This window comes from Salmo salar, chromosome 07, assembly GCF_965601325.2.
Source record: "Salmo salar chromosome 07, fSalSal1, whole genome shotgun sequence".
NCBI classification, from domain to species: domain Eukaryota; kingdom Metazoa; phylum Chordata; class Actinopteri; order Salmoniformes; family Salmonidae; genus Salmo; species Salmo salar.
This window is the reverse complement of record NC_138297.1, coordinates 9,182,196-9,200,520: the sequence shown is the minus strand read 5'-3', so window position 1 is coordinate 9,200,520 and position 18,325 is coordinate 9,182,196. Positions and strand designations below refer to the sequence as shown.

Here is an 18,325-nt window from a genome sequence, read left to right as displayed (position 1 = left end):
ACTCCCTAAATACAGGTGTGCCAAGCTTGTAGCGTCATACCCAAGAAGACTCGAGGCTGTAATCGCTGCCAAAGGTTCTTCAACAAAGTACTGAGTAAAGGGTCTGAATACTTATGTAAATGTGATATTTCTGTTCTTTTAAAAAATATATAAATTAGCAAACATTTATAAAAACCTGTTGTGTGTAGATTGATGAGGGGGGAAAACAATTCAATTAATTTTAGAATAAGGCTGTAACGTATCAAAATGTGGAAAAAGTCAAGGGGTCTGAATACTTCCCGAAGGCTCTGTAGGCTTGCTGAGGATAAAGCTGGGATAAAGCTGGGATGGGCAACTTTGAAGGGGTGGGGGCCACAAAGAATCTGACCTCATCAAGAGGGGCCACAGTGGCTCGTGACCCACCACCAGACATTGATAGCAAAACATTTTGTTTTGTTTTCTTGAAAGCGGAGATACATTTTTAAGTTTTAGAGTTAATTTCATGCAATTCTACACATTTTTCCATGGGGTGTAGATAAAATGTTGCCATTTTAAAACAAGTTTGCTTCAATTCCACATATTTTGCAATGGGGCGGCGTGGTAAATGAGCTGTTTTATAGCTAATTTCCTGAAATTCTACACATTTTTTGCCATAGGGGGGAGAGAAATGTTTGCAGTTTTTATATGATATCTGAGTGAGACTGACTAACAAAATCAATGGGGGCCACCCAGCCGGTAATTCGACCATGATAACAAGTTTAAATAGCTGGCCGCTAAACTAACTGAGCAATCTAAAAATGTTTTGATGACATGGGCTAATTGACTGACTATCAGTTACTGACATAACAAGAGAAAAACTGCTGATTCACAACCAAATTTCTAAATTGCATCTTTTGTATTCTACTATTCAAACTCTCAACAGTAAGTTGAGACCACAACTTTGGGGGGGAATTGATCCGAGGGCCTTCAAAAGGGGGGCAGGCCCACGGGTAGCCAGTTTTTCATCTCCGATCTAAAGTACAGAAGTGGAAAAATTACCCAATTGTCATACTTGAGGAAAAGTAAAGATACGTTAATAGAAAATGACTCAAGTAAAGTCAAAGTCACCCAGTAAAATACTACTTTGAAGTAAAAGTCTAAAAGTATTTGGTTTTAAATATACTTAAGTATCAAAAGTAAAAGTAGAAATAATTTCAAATTCCTTATATTAAGAAAACCAGAAGGCACCATGTTCCTGCACCATGTTCCTGTTTTTATTTATGGATAGCCAGGGGTACACTACAATAGTCAGACAAAGTTGCCTAGCAACAACATCTGGAACCTAAAAGACACCCACTATGAGCACCCAATAAGAGGCAAACTAAAGAAAACCCCACACCAAACTTAGACAGGAAGCAACCCAAAAGGTGGAACAAAACAAAAACAAGGAAGATCATATAAAGGACAGCTTTTTTTTCTTCTTCTTTTTTACAATTAGGGAGGGCCAATTTAAGGTGTTAACCCTCCACATCTCTCAAGCTAACTGGAGCACTGGGCCAGCCACACTTAAATATCACCTGGGCCAACACAGGTGAAACGCCTTCTGACTAACGAGATGACAAACCAGCCCAGGTGTTACACATTCTGACTAACGAGGTGACACCAATCGGTGCAGGCCAACGTGCTAACGTCCAACCTCAAAATATAAAGCAAAAAATCTAAACCTGTAACAGTCATTAAACTGTCTCCTCTCTGACATCAATGTCATTAGCAATATGGGAAGAAGATCAGAAATATTGATGCAAAGGATACCAGAAAGTGTTTCCTTATGAAAAATGTGTAAATATGTTTATAAATCAAAGTTGCTGAGTTTTCTGTCATTCTAGCTGGTTTGAAAATTACAGGATAAAAACAATGTGAATACATGGTATCCAAAAACACATGAGTAATATTATGATTGGCAGAGTTTATGATATTAATATTAAAGTCTCCCATGATATAATAGTTCTTTACCTCCCTATTTCCTATAGCAAGTGTGTCTGCCAAGCGGAGGTTGAATTGTTTTCTGTTATAGTTAGGTCTGTAAATTCACCCAATGATTTTGGTTATCACTGGTTTTCACAAACATAGAATACTCTCAAAGGATTGATATTGAAGATTGTTTTTTTTGTTGTCTGGAGAATCTATGTCGTCATCAAAGAGACATCCACCGGTTTGGCCTTCTCTACACCTGCAAACATGATTATAGTTTTCAATATGGTAGAGCTCTACATTATCTTTATGCAGCCATGTCTCTGTAACTCCAAGAATGTATATATTTTTTTAATTAATTCCAGATAATCCAAGGATAAGATGATCAAACATGTATATGCAAGACAGATAAGGCAGCATGTCTAAATTTATTTTTCTGGTTGACGTCAGAAATTAAATCTTTCTCAGGATAATACTTAAAATTAGACAAAATACTTGCTTTATCCAAGAAAAGCAATTTATGTCAGGATCACATTTTCCTCTCATCAAATCACTCTCAAATTGGTAAATGGAATGTGTAGCATTGGGCATTATAGTCCAGCTAGATGTTTCAGACAGTGCTGTACCAAGCTCTTCGTCACTGAGATGATTAAATGGAAAATGGCTCAATACACATAGATTGTTTAAAATGAATGATCAACCATATCATTACTGGGAAGAGATAGGCAGCGATTTGTCAGACGAGATAAATAGTTGATGCTGTGGACATCAGTCATGATGAAATGAAGTGACTGATACATTCACTGAGAATGAGATAGTCCGTCAGAATACAGAGTCATGTTATTATGATCATTGTTGAGATGGACTCATGATCTCTCCAATCTCTGTGATTCCTCATCATTCCTGGGCCTCACAACAAGTCGATCATAGCTGATGACAGCGTATTCACCCCATGCCCTAACCTCCGTCATAAGCAGGGACCAGCTCCGCTCTCTTCTATTGCAGTCTGTCAGAGAAGTCCTTGATGTATAGAGTCCACAGTGGAGGTGTCATAATACTCATAAAACCTAGCTGTTAAACAAGGAAATGGTTCCAATCGTTTTTTACACAATTCATTTTTCCCAAAGGGGATTTTCGAAACACTTCAAATGGGGGTTTTGTTTCGTGTAGGCTTACTGTGGTGTGACGTTTTGATAACCATGTAAATCTCTCGGACAAGGTGGCTTTTATCAATATATTTGGCTGTATTTACTCTCATATTCAATTGGTTTGATTTAAACAATAACATGTCCCACAATACAGCACTTTGGCAGTTTAAAATGAAAGAAAATGTATATTTATAAATTATATTTTTCAAGAATATATGGGTATATATACTGCTCCAAAAAATAAAGGGAACACTAAAATAACACATCCTAGATCTGAATAAATGAAATAATCTTATTAAATATTTTTTTCTTTACATAGTTCAATGTGCTGACAACAAAATCACACAAAAATAATCAATGGAAATCCAATTTATCAACCCATGGAGGTCTGGATTTGGAGTCACACTCAAAATTAAAGTGGAAAAACACACTACAGGCTGATCCAACTTTGATGTAATGTCCTTAAAACAAGTCAAAATGAGGCTCAGTAGTGTGTGTGGCCTCCACGTTCCTGTATGACCTCCCTACAACGCCTGGGCATGCTCCTGATGAGGTGGCGGATGGTCTCCTGAGGGATCTCCTCTCAGACCTGGACTAAAGCATCCGCCAACTCCTGAACAGTCTGTGGTGCAACGTGGCGTTGGTGGATGGAGCGAGACATGATGTCCCAGATGTGCTCAATTGGATTCAGGTCTGGGGAACGGGCGGGCCAGTCCATAGCATCAATGCCTTCCTCTTGCAGGAACTGCTGACACACTCCAGCCACATGAGGTCTAGCATTGTCTTGCATTAGGAGGAACCCAGGGCCAACCGCACCAGCAAATGGTCTCACAAGGGGTCTGAGGATCTCATCTCGGTACCTAATGGCAGTCAGGCTACCTCTGGCGAGCACATGGAGGGCTGTGCGGCCCCCCAAAGAAATGCCACCCCACACCATGACTGACCCACCGCCAAACCGGTCATGCTGGAGGATGTTGTAGGCAGCAGAACGTTCTCCACGGCGTCTCCAGACTCTGTCACGTCTGTCACATGTGCTCAGTGTGAACCTGCTTTCATCTGTGAAGAGCACAGGGCGCCAGTGGCGAATTTGCCAATCTTGGTGTTCTCTGGCAAATGCCAAATGTCCTGCACGGTGTTGGGCTGTAAGCACAACCCCCACCTGTGGACGTCGGGCCCTCATACCACCCTCATGGAGTCTGATTCTGACCGTTTGAGCAGACACATGCACATTTGTGGCCTGCTGGAGGTCATTTTGCAGGGCTCTGGCAGTGCTCCTCCTGCTCTTCCTTGCACAAAGGCGGAGGTAGCGGTCCTGCTGCTGGGTTGTTGCCCTCCTACGGCCTCCTCCATGTCTCCTGATGTACTGGCCTGTCTCCTGGTACGCCTCCATGCTCTGGACACTATGCTGACAGACACAGCAAACCTTCTTGCCACAGCTCGCATTGATGTGCCATCCTGGATGAGCTGCACTACCTGAGCCACTTGTGTGGGTTGTAGACTCCGCCTCATGCTACCACTAGAGTGAAAGCACCGCCAGCATTCAAAAGTGACCAAAACATCAGCCAGGAAGCATAAGAACTGAGAAGTGGTCTGTGGTCACCACCTGCCGAACCACTCCTTTATTGGGGGTGTCTTGCTAATTGCCTATAATTTCCACCTGTTGTCTATTCCATTTGCACAACAGCATGTGAAATGTATTGTCAATCAGTGTTGCTTCCTAAGTGGACAGTTTGATTTCACAGAAGTGTGATTGACTTGGAGTTACATTGTGTTGTTTAAGTGTTCCCTTTATTTTTTTGAGCAGTGTATAATTTATTTGAAAGTCAAAAAATGTATGTAGCAACTGCAGATTGTCCCTTTAACTTCAAATGCTATTTCAGAGGAAGAGGGTAACCCTGGAGACAGGGGCAGATCCATCTAGCCGCACACAGGCCAGAAGGTTCCCTTGTCGCAGTGACGTTTCAGAGGAAGAGGATAGCCCTGGAGACAGGGGCAGATCCATCTAGCCGCACACAGGCCACAAGGTTCCCTTGTCGCAGTGACGTTTCAGAGGAAGAGGATAGCCCTGGAGACAGGGACAGATCCATCTAGCCGCACACAGGCCAGAAGGTTCCCTTGTCGCAGTGACGTTTCAGAGGAACCCTCACCATAAAAATATGTTTCTGGAGTCTGAACCCTTGGCGTTGGGTGTACACATGCCTAATCAATAGTTAATTAATCAATACACAGCATAACTTAAATCAAGAAATTGTACATTATGTGGCCTAGGACTAATACCAGTTGTGCATATGGAAGAAATCCTGAGAAAAGTGTAGGTCTATTCGATAAAATCATTAAATGTTATCCTACATAATGTATTATAATATCTATATGTTCCTCTCCTCACCTGATAACTCAGATTGCTCTCAATGTGTCACGTCCTGACCATAGAAAGCTCTTATTTTCTATGATAGAGTAGGTCAGGGCGTGACTGGGTTTTTTTCTAGTTATTATTTTCTATGTGGGGTTTCTAGTTTAGTTTTTCTATGTTTGGGTGATTTGTATGATTCCCAATTAGAGGCAGCTGGTAATTGTTGTCTCTAATTGGGGATCATACTTAAGTAGCTTGTTTTTTTAACTTGTGGGTTATGGGATATTGTTTATGTGTAGTTGCATTGTTAGTCACGGTTCATTTATTCTTTATTTGTTTTATATTTTTCTAAAGTTTCACTTTCTAATAAATTATGTGGAACGCTACTCACGCTGCGCCTCGGTCCGATCATTATTATGACGAACGTGACACAAAGTTTTCCACATCAGCTCTCTGTGTCTTTCTCATCAACGGAATCAGGATAGAGTGGGAGTTCCCACACATCTCTTCCTCTCGTCTCGTCTCGTCTCCTGTCCTCTCCTCTCCTTTCCTCGTCTCCTCTCCTCTCACATCATTGCAGCTGAAGGCCTGTCTGGGGATGCAGGTAGGGGACTGTGTAGCGTTAGTGTTCAACTTGGTCCTTTCAGTGTCAAACGTTTTAAAAACCCTACTACTTCCCTGATTTCAGCTGGGAAGTCACACATCACAATGGCACTGGTCTTTTCAAAAGGTGACATTCACTCATGGTGAGTATGTACAGACAGTATGTCAATGTGATTGGATATGTAAATGATATGTAAATACAGATGGAAGAAGAACATGTCTATAGAAGGCTGAGAATGTTGTATTACATGTTACATTACGTTTTTTAGGGATTTTTAAATCCCCCCCCAAAAAACGAAATACACAAGTCACAATGTAAACGGTTGGATATCCTAACTCTGGCTGGATTCCAAAAGGAATTATAAATAAAATAAAATCACATTTTATTGGTCACATATTTGTAATTGCGGGTGTAGTGAAATGCTTGTGTTCCTAGCTCTAACAGTGCAGTAGTATCTAACAAATATACACATCACTTTTCAGGTAAATTGCCCAGGTTTTTCCAGGAAGGGGATGTCCACACTGGTGATGTTGACAGAGGGCTGAGAACGTTCTATTACATGTTACATTATATTTTACACACAATGTCATGATCTTTGTCAATAAGATTTGACTGTGCACTTCTTTGCTGAGTTCCTCTCGTCTCTATCTCTGTCACGCTGGCTGCCTCCTGCTGCAAGGTGGTCAACTGTTGCTCCCCGGCTGCCACAAATGTCAGTGTCAACATAGAAATATAACATAAAGAATAGACATTAGCCTTGCTGGAAAAGCTAAGTTTGGTTGGATTTTAAAAAACAGGCTTGACCAGGTCCCGGTTTCAGCTTTGTCTGGTGTGGTGTGTCTAGATACAGTAAGTTGACTGGCCTGTTTTCACTGTATATGGTGTGTCTAGATGAGATGCCTGGCCTGTCCTTACCTTATATGGTGTGTCTAGATGAAATGCCTGGCCTGTCCTCATCCTGTATGGTGTGTCTAGATGAGATGCCTGGCCTGTCCTCATCCTGTATGGTGTGTCTAGATGAGATGCCTGGCCTGTCCTCATCCTGTATGGTGTGTCTAGATGAGATGCCTGGCCTGTCCTCATCCTGTATGGTGTGTCTAGATGAGATGCCTGGCCTGTCCTCATCCTGTATGGTGTGTCTAGATGAGATGCCTGGCCTGTCCTCATCCTGTATGGTGTGTCTAGATGAGATGCCTGGCCTGTCCTCATCCTGTATGGTGTGTCTAGATGAGATGCCTGGCCTGTCCTCATCCTGTATGGTGTGTCTAGATGAGATGCCTGGCCTGTCCTCACACTATATGGTGTATCTAGATGAGATGCCTGGCCTGTTTGATCAGGTATTTGACCAGATACCAAATAGATCTGCATTATCAGTTACTATAGGCATATGTTATAAGTCAGTTAAGAACAAATTATTATTTAAAATGACGGCCTACCAAAAGGAAAAAGGCCTCCCGCGGGGGGGAAAAAAAAAAAGTATATATATACACTACCGTTCAAAAGTTTGGGGTCACTTAGAAATGTTCTTGTTTTTGAAAGAAAAGCAAATTTTTCTCCATTAAAATAACATCGAATTGATCAGAAATACAGTGTAGACATTGTTAATGTTGTAAATGACTATTGTAGCTGGAAACAGCAGATTTTTTTTTAATCGAATATCTATATAGGCGTACAGAGGCCCATTATCAGCAACCATCACTCCTGTGTTCCAATGGCACGTTGTGTTAGCTAATCCAAGTTTATCATTTTTAAAAGGCTAATTGATCACCCCAACCCACAAGAAACCAAACTAAATCTACATAAACTCCCTACAGAATAAGCCTAGGCTATTTTAATAAACTAGTGATTCAATTAAGAATTGGTTCTAAATTAATTAACTGACATGATTTAATAAAGTTTAAAATGAACCATTAAAATGTTCTGCATGTATCCTATAGGAATTCTGACCTTGTGGATATTTCCTCTCAACATATCACTCAGATCACTCTGGGAGAGTTTGTACTCATCTCTGTTTAAGTCAGTGTTGCCGACCGATTGGATAAGAGAAATGAAGAAATAACCAGGGCCATAGGCTCCCTGTCTGAGTTGGCTACCCTAATATGCATATCCTCAACCTGGGGGGAAAAAACAACTAGTTTTATTAGTATGGTAAATAAATTCATGAGGTTATTGAAAAAGCGAAGATAGCTAAGATTTGTTCTAGTTTTTCCTTGCTGTGTCTTCTGTAACAACATGGAACGAGTGATTTTCAGCTAACACAGAGTTAACATTCCCAGCATGCCCACTCCTTCCCGGTGGCCAGCCTCCAGTTCACTGGCATGTGGTGTGCAACATGCTCTGGGTGGCCAGCCTCCACTTCACTGGCATGTGGTGTGCAACATGCTCTGGGTGGCCAGCCTCCACTTCACTGGCATGTGGTGTGCAACATGGTCTGGGTGGCCAGCCTCCACTTCACTGGCATGTGGTGTGCAACATGCTGCGGGGTGGCGCCGTTTAGCCACCTCCCCCACACCGCCCGCTGGCTGAAGCAGGAGTACAATATGGATTGTTGAGCAAGGCCTTCAGCCGCTGCTGTACATCCCTGTGGACTTTGGCAGCATCAAGGCCAAGAAACAGAATCAGAAGGAAGTGGAGGAGGAGGGGACAGATAGATGCCTCCTAAATCTAGTGTTGGTATATAGTAAAGCTGTACAGCAGTGGCCACCAACCCTGGTCCTGAATAGCTACAGGGCAAAAAATAGGAATTAAGATGCGGGGTTTCGTTCCAACCCTGCATCAAAACATCTAATTGACTGCTCATCAGTTAATTAGGTTAATTGAATCCTTGAGTAGATTAGGAGTGCAAGGGTGAATAGAGTTATCACACACATCACATAGTAGGCGTTCCCTAACGGGAAATATGCAAATACATGCTAGAACACGCCAATAGGATCTCGCTAGCTCTTACTTGGCTGTGCCACCCTCCTTGCTAGTTCTGCCCACCAGGGTACAACTTTCACAGGTATGCGAGGGACATGTCCCTCCCACTTTCTGAAATTGCATTTTTTTTGTCCCACCCAGTTTTATCATTGGAATTTGATACAAAACGAGGCACTGGTGTGCTTTAGGACCCTGCAGATGTCTCTGAGCGGTTGGGTAGGCTGTTTGTAGTGTTTACCCAACTGGATAAAACAAATATGTATATATATTATGTCTCACCCACTTCTAAAACCAAAGTTGCTTCCCTGCTGCCCACCATGAATAATTTATTCCCAATGGAAAGAACAGGTTGTGGTCTATCTTTGGTTAGTTAGAAAAATCTTTGCTACTAGCCTCATTAGTAAGAGAGACCCAACTCGGCACTGCATCTCAGTCTAAGACACTGCATCTCAGTGCAAGAGGTGTCACTGCAGTCCCTGGTTCGAATCCTGGCTGCATCACATCCGGATGTGATTGTGAGTCCCATAGGGCAGCACACAATTGGCCCAGCGTCATCCGGTTTTGGCCCAGGGTAGGCCATCATTGTAAATAAGAATTTGTTCTTAACTGACTTGTCTAGTTAAATAAAGGTTAAATTATTTATATATATATATATATATATATATATAAATTAACTAGTAACACAAACATACAGAGGTGGAAAAGTATTAAATTGTCATACTTGAGTAAAAGTAAAGATAACTCAAGTGAAAGTAACCCAGTAAAATACTGCTTGAGTAGTAAAAATGTACTTAAGTACAGTGGTGTAAAAAGTACTCAATTGTCATACTTGAGTAAAAGTAAATACTACATGTCAAATTCCTTATACTACACATCAAAAACCAGACGGCACAATTTCCTTTTTTAGTACTTTTTTTGACAGCCTGGGGCAACTCCAACACAATTTAGAAAAGGAAGCATTTATGTTTAGTGAGTCCACCAGATCAGAGGCAGTAGGGATGACCAGGGATGTTCTCTTGATAAGTGTGTGAATTGGACATTTTTCCTGTCCTGCTAAGCATTCAAAATATAACTAGTACTTTTGGGTGTTGGGGAAAATGTATGGAGTAAAAAGTACATCCATTTTATTTAGGAATGTTGTGAAGTAAAAGTAGTCAAAAATATAAATATTAAAGAACAGTCCAAAAAACTACTTAAAAAAACAACTACTACTTAAGTACTTTACACACCACTGCAAACATAGGCACAGACACATGCATACACACACATGATAACATAGGTACTATACACATGGATTTTGTGTTGTAGATATGTGGTAGTGGAGTATGGGCCTGAGGGCACACAATTAGTGTGTTGTGGATTCTGTAATGAATGTATTGTAATGTTTTTAAAATTGTATAACTGCCTTAATTCTGCCGGACCCTAGGAAGAGTAAATACAAATACAAGTGACATGAATATGCATAGCCATTTCGAGACAACGCGATACAAAGTATTTTTTTCACAGTTGCCGGGATGTCACGTGTCCTACGTACACTCGTAACAACTTAAGCATTAAGAAACTTCCATTCGATCAAATAAACCTCAAGTAGCAAACAGGCCATTCATTTTTTTTGTCGACCAAATTCGACACTCTCATTGACCCACATAGAAAAACTCCATGCTTGGTGGGTGAAACAACGCCACCTGCTGGAGGGATACAGATTTTCCGCCAAGTTGGGTCTCTCGCGTTCTCTCCCTCTCTGTTAATCATAAACCAGATTTTCTACATTATTTTTCTGACATGAAATTGTTTGGTTCAAATCCAACCCTTGTACTCTACATGAAAATAAGGATGTGGCAATGTGTAGGCTAATTAAAAATGTAAATAATGTGCCATCGCGTATTTGCCGAGAATGATTTTAGAATACAGAGAAAATCAGAAGGTCAATGGCATTGAGGATCGCAGAGATATTGGTGTTGATGGTGGGTAAAGACAGATTCATTCATCACAGATTTGCACGACAATGTTTGCAAGTCAAAACCACAATTTCCTTTGCCCAAAGTACCCATCCATGTGTATGTAGACCTATGTATTTCACAGGAAGTGAGCTAATCATCAATGCCATGACACCATTTATAATGAAAGAGACATATACTATAATATGAGAATCATAACGTTAAAATACCATTATCCAATTGATAGCATATTACATGAGAAATGCATACTTACTGTATCATTTACAATATTATAATGCATGTTACTGGTGATTTATATCCTCTGGTGGGCAAATTTCACAATTTAGTTAACTCAACACATTCATAAATGGTGGCTTTGAACAGTTTTGAGGTTTAGGTTGCTTGATGTTCATAGCTAGCTAGCAGCAAATCAAATTGTATTGGGTCACATACACATGGTTAGTAGGTGTTATTGCCAGGGTAGCGAAATGCAAACATTGTGGTGCAAATTTATCTTCACCCACCATCAACACCAACAATCTCTGCAAACCTCGTCCATGCCTTTGACCTTATGATTTTGTCTCTGTATTCTAGCAATGCAAAATCATATAGAATTAAAAACCAGAAAGTGGCGATTTACTTTCCTCCATTTTGGGGGGGCTGTGCAGCCCGGAACTAATGACAGGCGGAACTATGTTTCATGAACTGAAGATTTTCAAGCAAACATCTGCTCCTCACCGATGACCGCGTGTAATTTGCATAATGTACAGCTCCCCGAGCCGCTCACCTTCCCACAATCCCTTGCGCATTGTTCCGCGTGCTTCCGTTGTAAATGAATGGGGGCGGGCCTTCGTCTGAAGAATTAGGAAGTGATGGAAACTCTACATGAGAAAAATATGTTGTAAACTTAACGTTTTATTAGTTCCTAATACATATTTAAAAGCACAAATAACATTTTAACATTTCAAAATGTGCATTTACGAAAAATATCAATCGCCCAATTGTGTATCTAGGTCATGTGGGTCATGTGAGGGGAAACACATTTTTTAATATCATATTTTGTTCAGGCAAAAAATGCAACAGAAGAACCATCCCCACATATCGCATTTGATGTTAACTCTGAAATTGGCAAATTCTAGTGGTCATTGGTGTAAAAATTTTAATCCAGTATAATATAATATAAAGCAAGCTTCTGGTTGGTTATAAATTATGATTCAATAGTTGTGATTGGATACATTTATATTTCCTGAGTATCTAATCCCGCCTCTCAATACATTCACCAGTAGTAGACCCGCTTTCGTTATCCGTGGAACAAAATAACCCACCGTAACGTTTTGGATCATAAAGGGACAACAGTGAGTGCCTTGTTTCCAAAAGTATGGATGTAACAACAGATCACATTCGTGACAAACTAATCAAGGAGATCGGAGCGATACATGTGGTATGTATCATGTTTCTCCAATGAATGCGCACACGTATGCTACACCTCATAACGTTAGTGGGCTACGTTAGCCACATCTATTTTGGCCATTTTGTATTTAACATTTACACTGCTACTGGGTGTTCATGCTTTTGCACACTCTCAGGGGTGGGCAACACCAATCATTGAGGGCCTGATTGGTGTCACACTTTTTATCCATCCCTAGCAGTAGCATGAGTCTACTAATCAATTGCTCATGATCAGTGTAGTGTATTAGCGACACCTAGTGGTGAAACACCAGCGGGGCACTAGGAGTCCAGTCGATACATTTACAATCAGAATCTTAATTCAAGTTTTATTGTCACATACACAGGATACAGCAGGTGTAAAACAGTACAGTGAAATGCTTAACTGGCGAGCTCTTTCCCAACAATGCACAATACAGGTAATAATATAGAGAGGAAGAAAAACTGGAAATATGAGGGAAGAAGAAAAAAATAAGACAAGCACTAGAATGCAGTTGAATCGTGTGTCACTGCAGGACTGGAGCAAAAACATGCACCCCCCAGTGGTTTTGGCCACTCCTGGGCTGATGTATGACCTCACCAATGACCTGTTCTACCGGCTTTCTTTTGACAGGAGGTTGAAGACACATCCTCTAACCGATGCGCTGCCAGCTTCAAAGTTCTAGTAGTGTCGCCCCAGTTTGAGGGGAAACCACTGCTGGCGAGACACAGGTAGGCTAAAGTGAAGATCACAGTGGGCAGGTAGAGCTGATATGGGTTATGACCCAACTTTGAATGGGTAAGAAGTAGACCGTTGTTGACATACTCTCGTTTCTGATTTTTGGTTCGTCAGGATGGTGAACACCTGCTTGGCTGATGAGCTGAAAGAGATCCACGCATTTGAACAGAAGACACTGACTCCAGAACAGTGGGAGAAACAGAAAGCACAGTGATGAACACATTTTTACATTTTAGTCATTTAGCCGATGCTCTTATCCAGAGCAACTTACAGTAGTGAATGCATACATTTCATATATTGTTTTTTTATTTTGTAACTTTTTCCCCCCATACTGGTCCCTTGTGGGAATTGACCCCACAACCCTGGCATTGCAAACACCATGCTCTACCAACTAAGCCACACTTTGACATTCTGTTACTTCACCCCCCTATTATTTGTAAATAAGAAACATATGCTCACAACAGTTTGACCTACACACCTGACATATTTAATTGAAGTCAATGATACAAACTGAAAAGAAATAGTAAACATGATGACAATAAAACAATCCTGGTCAGACTTCCTTATTGGTTGAATGAGTGCACAAAAGAATGAACTTTTCAGTTTTGGTTGTGGAGGTACGTGACTACCAACATTACAGGCTACACCAAGTCGTCATTATGAATGGGACAATGCATAGCATGGAGCAGACAGAAACTGTCACATGAAATGTCAAGGGTTGTAATCAGACTAGGTGGTAAATAATGACTAACACTAAGCCTACTTCTCTGGATACCAGGGTTGACCAAATCATTCTGCCTGGGGTGGCAGGTAGCCTAGTGGTTAGAGAGTTGGACTAGTAACCGTAAAGGTTGCAAGATCAAATCCCCGAGCTGACAAGGTAAAAATCTGTTGTTCTGCCCCTGAACAAGGCAGTTAACCCACTGTTCCTAGGCCGTCATTGAAAATAAGAATTTGTTCTTAACTGACTTGCCTAGTTAAATAAAGGTGAAATAAATTCAAGATCTTCCTGGAAAAATACAAGAAGGTGAGCATGTCAAAAATCAAATTGTAACAATGACTAGACTCAAGGAAATAGCTTTTCAGACTGGAAAGCCCAAATGAAAATGCTTTCCAAGAAGTGTGAGATCAACTGTAACTGAATAAAATGGAATGGCACAGCTCTGAATATTAATAATATGACTCCTCTATTGCACAAAGCACTAGAACAGAGAGTGTAAGTGCACTGGCTCTTCATGTGTAGCGAGTGAGCAGCAATTGATTTTTCACACCGAATTAACTACCAATAGTTCTGCTCTGATCTGGAACATTAGTCAGACTCGCCAAAAGGGAATATAATACATTTTACCAGGTCGTGTCCCCCCCCAATTGAAATAGTGTCAGCCAACTGTTCCTCCAGTATCCCCAATAGCACATATTGTTGTTATGGTCCCAGACAAGCAAACCTGATTCTACTTGTCAGCTAATCATCAAGCCCATGGCAAGTGGAATCAGGTGTTCGCTACAACGACAACGTGTGCTGTTGGGAGAACTGGAGGACCGGATTTGGGGTAACACTGGTCTAGGCAGTGCTATGACTTTTTAAGGTCTGTATTCAAAATGTGTATCTGACCATAAACGTAACCAACTGGAAAGGATTGCAGTTTGCATTTCAAAATGCTCACACGGCAGACCCGTTATTAATGATCATTTAAAAAAATTGAACTAGGAAAGACAGTTAAGAACAAATTCTTATTTACAATGACGGCCTACCGGGGAACAGTGGGTTAACTGCCTTGTTCAGGGGCAGATTTGTACCTTGTCAGCTCGGGGATTCAATCCAGCAACCTTTTGGTTACTGGCCCAACGCTGTAACCACCTCATATTAAGCATGAGGCATTGCATTATCAGTGGGTGTTTGCTCATCAAGTGGATGTACTGAATAGTGTATATTGTAGACAATTACATTTTAGTCATTTAGCAGACGCTCTTATCCAGAGCGACTTACAGTAGTGAATGCATACATTTCATTTCATGCATTTTTTTTTGTACTGGCCCCCTGTGGGAATCGAACCCTCAACCCTGGCGTTGCACACACCATGCTGGCGTTGCAAACACCATGCTCTACCAACTGAGCCACAGGGAAGGCAAAAAACACAATAGCTTCAGCGCATCAACATCTTTGTTACATGAACTCTCTTCTTCTTTCCCAAACTGCCTTCATTCACCCCAGATGGGACTCGAACCCTCAATCCCTGGCTTAGAAGGCCAGTGCCTTATCCATTAGGCCACTGGTGTACTTGTAGCAACCTTAACACAACACCTAGTGACCTATTCAACGGGTTCAGACCTCTTGGCGTAACGGTTAAGGCATTGGCTTGACAGTCATTTGACCTGGGTTTGAGTCCCAGTTGGGGCTACCCCATGAATTTGCCACAATATATTAATAAATTACTATGTAATTATTTGTAAACATCTCGCCCCTGTTCTAGCGCCCAGCCTGCTCCCACATTGTTAGGCGTCTGCTGGCCAGCCCAGCCACTTCGCCCCCAGTGCCCAGATCTCACTACTTGTGCTTTTCCCCTGGTTAATCTCAGAGGCCAGTACCAGGTCCTGTGGGCTGGTAGCCACCCTGCTGACCTGTGGGACAATGACCGACCCTGTTCTGGGCTGCCTGTTCTGGGCTGCCTGTTCTGGTCTGTTTGAGGAAGGGTGAGGAATGCCCATTGGGTAAACATCTGAAGTATATACTCTATCTGGGGTCTGTAAAGGAGAAAGGATGTCTAACTGGCTGAGGTTTGTAACATAACTCAGTTGAGGTTTGCCCTGACTGTGTGAGATTAGTCACGCCCTGGGTATCTTGGTTCAATCATAGTAATTATAGGCCCCTTGGCTACGTTTACACATGCAGACAAATTATGATATTTTGCCTAATTATTACTCTTTTGACCAATCAGATCAGATCTTTTGCCAATAAGTGGAAAACAGATCAGAATTTGTCTCAGTGCGTAAATGCAGCCACGGTGTTTCCCAAATGTGCAATGTGACATTTTTTACTTGTGATTAAATGAACAGCTTTATTCTGCCGTCCTGCTTTGCATTGTGACTCAACTGCACAGTCATTGACTGAGAGCAGAGTGGGAGAAAGCAAAACCAGTCGGAGACAAAGATATGACCCCGTCTCTGAGGATGTGAGGATTACTTCCACCACTTTTCTCATCACGCCCTGGCTCCCATGCGGTAAACGGAAGGAACAGCATGGGAGAAGGAGAGATGGAGGAGACAGGAGGGAAATGGTGCTCACATTGTATCCATTTCAATGACTACCACTCTCTTCTTCTGAGGGGGTTGAGATGTTTTAAGCCCCTACACTTAGTGGCCCAAAATGGAATACGATGTTCATGATCAGGGTTGGGTAGGTTACTTCCTAAATGTAATCCGTTACAGTTACCTGTCTCGAAATTGTAATCAGTAATGTAACTTTTGGATGACCTAAACTCAGTAATGTAATCTGATTACATACAGTTACTTTTTAGATTTCTTTCCCCTTATTAAGAGGCATTAGAAGAAGACAAAAATGTATGTTACCAATTGAACGACATCTATTGCTGGATAAATCTATGTTAAAGTTTACATAGCTGGTCATATATGGATGTTACATGTTACTTTATGGGTTGGTTATGTAGGTTTCCTCTAAACCATTGCTTTCTACTGCATATAAGAATATGATTAAATTATATCTTTACATTAATATACAGTATATCATTTAGAAGTCCAAAAATGTATGTAGCAACTACAGAATTACCCTTTAAGTCTATCAAATGTGTGTTAGTTTGAGCATGTGTCCATTAGGCCTATGGATTTTCTCTATTTATCAGCATGAATTAGATTGAGCAATAAAAGCCCCACTTGTACTCCATAGGCTGGGATCCGCACTGTGCAGCTGTTGCAAGAGCGCATTTTCACTGGCTGTCCACTGGCTTCAAAAACAATGATTTGATAGGCAACTTAAACTTCTTGAATTCAATCATTATTGGGTTCAAATACATTTAGATTTGAGAACAGCCATCCACAACAACCACAATCCGTAAGGCGCAAATAGCTAAATGAGAGGGAAGCAGTATGATTCACATCAATGCGCTTTGTAGATATCAATAATAAGTGATATCCATATCGCCGTAGACTACACCACTGCTGTCCTCCTTACCTCCAAGCGTTTATTCAAGTTGGATAATCTTTGGATGCCGACAGCAGTCGCACCATTGGAAGAAATATCTTGGACTGTAGCCTACAAAAGCCTATTCCTGCTCTTTTCCCGCGATCCATCAAACACATTTGGTGTGTCATCATAGTGGTCTCTGATTTGTGGTCAAACTCCCTCAGGTGGAACAAATTTACATTTGCGCCTTTTTTCAATGCTTCTTTGAATATTGAGAAAACAGAGAAGGGTCAAAGATAAAAAAAAATCCCAAACATCCTTTCTGAATTTAAAAATAATCCTCGAAGTAATCATCTCGTTTTTCAAAAGTATCTGTAGTCTGATTACAATATTTTAGCTGGTAATTTAACGGATTAGAGTTAACCATTAATCTTTTACAAAAGCCAACCCTGCTCATGATACTCATTGTGGAAGGTGGACAAGATGACTTGAAAAGCCTTGTTTCCCATTTGGTTATACGGTATGTAACACAAGTGGTTAGCTGCACTGGGCTTGGTTTGTTTTGAGTAAGTCAGGCTTTAGGGGCGCATCATCATAACAATAAGTAGAACTAAACTTCAGTAACTCTGTTTGCTTTGACGTGTTGGATTTACACCAATAGGAGAAGAGTCCACTCACACTGTCACCCAGGTCTAATATCTGCAATTCAGTTCCTGACAGAAAATTAAGTAGGCTAAAATAAGCAGAAACTATTTGGCCAAAAGAACTGGAAATAAGTACTCCAGCTGTTAGTGGGCTCAGGCAGCCAATCAATAAGGAGGTGGAGCATTAGAGATGAAAATAAAACAGAGAGAGGGCCAGTGTTATTAGCACTGCTTGAGTCATTTCTCCACAGGGTCCAGCTATTACACACACACACACACACACACACACACACACACACACACACACACACACACACACACACACACACACACACACACACACACACACACCTGCTACCCTTGACTTGATTTGGTTGGCAAGAGTGCGCCTCTAATTTAGGTTCCATTAGTGCGACTTGTGTCTGTGTCAACCCCCCCCTCAATCATGTCTCAAAACACAGCATAGATTATTTTATAAACAGACAGGTCATA

The 18,325-nt window shown here is 41.2% G+C and overlaps 1 protein-coding gene across 1 annotated transcript; it reads left to right on the top strand.

The window, feature by feature from the left end:
* Nucleotides 1–12,145: 12,145 nt before the first annotated feature.
* LOC106608529 (bolA-like protein 2) lies at nucleotides 12,146–13,609 on the top strand. The gene is made up of 3 exons (XM_014206486.3): nucleotides 12,146–12,328; nucleotides 12,947–13,044; nucleotides 13,166–13,609. The coding sequence occupies exons 1-3, from the start codon at nucleotides 12,266–12,268 to the stop codon at nucleotides 13,263–13,265; spliced, it is 261 nt and encodes an 86-aa protein (XP_014061961.1). The 5' UTR covers nucleotides 12,146–12,265; the 3' UTR covers nucleotides 13,266–13,609.
* The last annotated feature ends 4,716 nt before the right edge of the window (nucleotides 13,610–18,325 follow it).

Excerpts from the sequence above, each read along its gene's own strand:
- LOC106608529 (XM_014206486.3), top strand. The coding sequence starts at position 12,266 with ATGGATGTAACAACAGATCACATTCGTGACAAACTAATCAAGGAGATC. Across the intron at positions 12,329-12,946 it reads AGATCGGAGCGATACATGTG|GAGGTTGAAGACACATCCTC; the intron begins GTATGTATCATG and ends TTCTTTTGACAG. Across the intron at positions 13,045-13,165 it reads CCACTGCTGGCGAGACACAG|GATGGTGAACACCTGCTTGG; the intron begins GTAGGCTAAAGT and ends TTGGTTCGTCAG.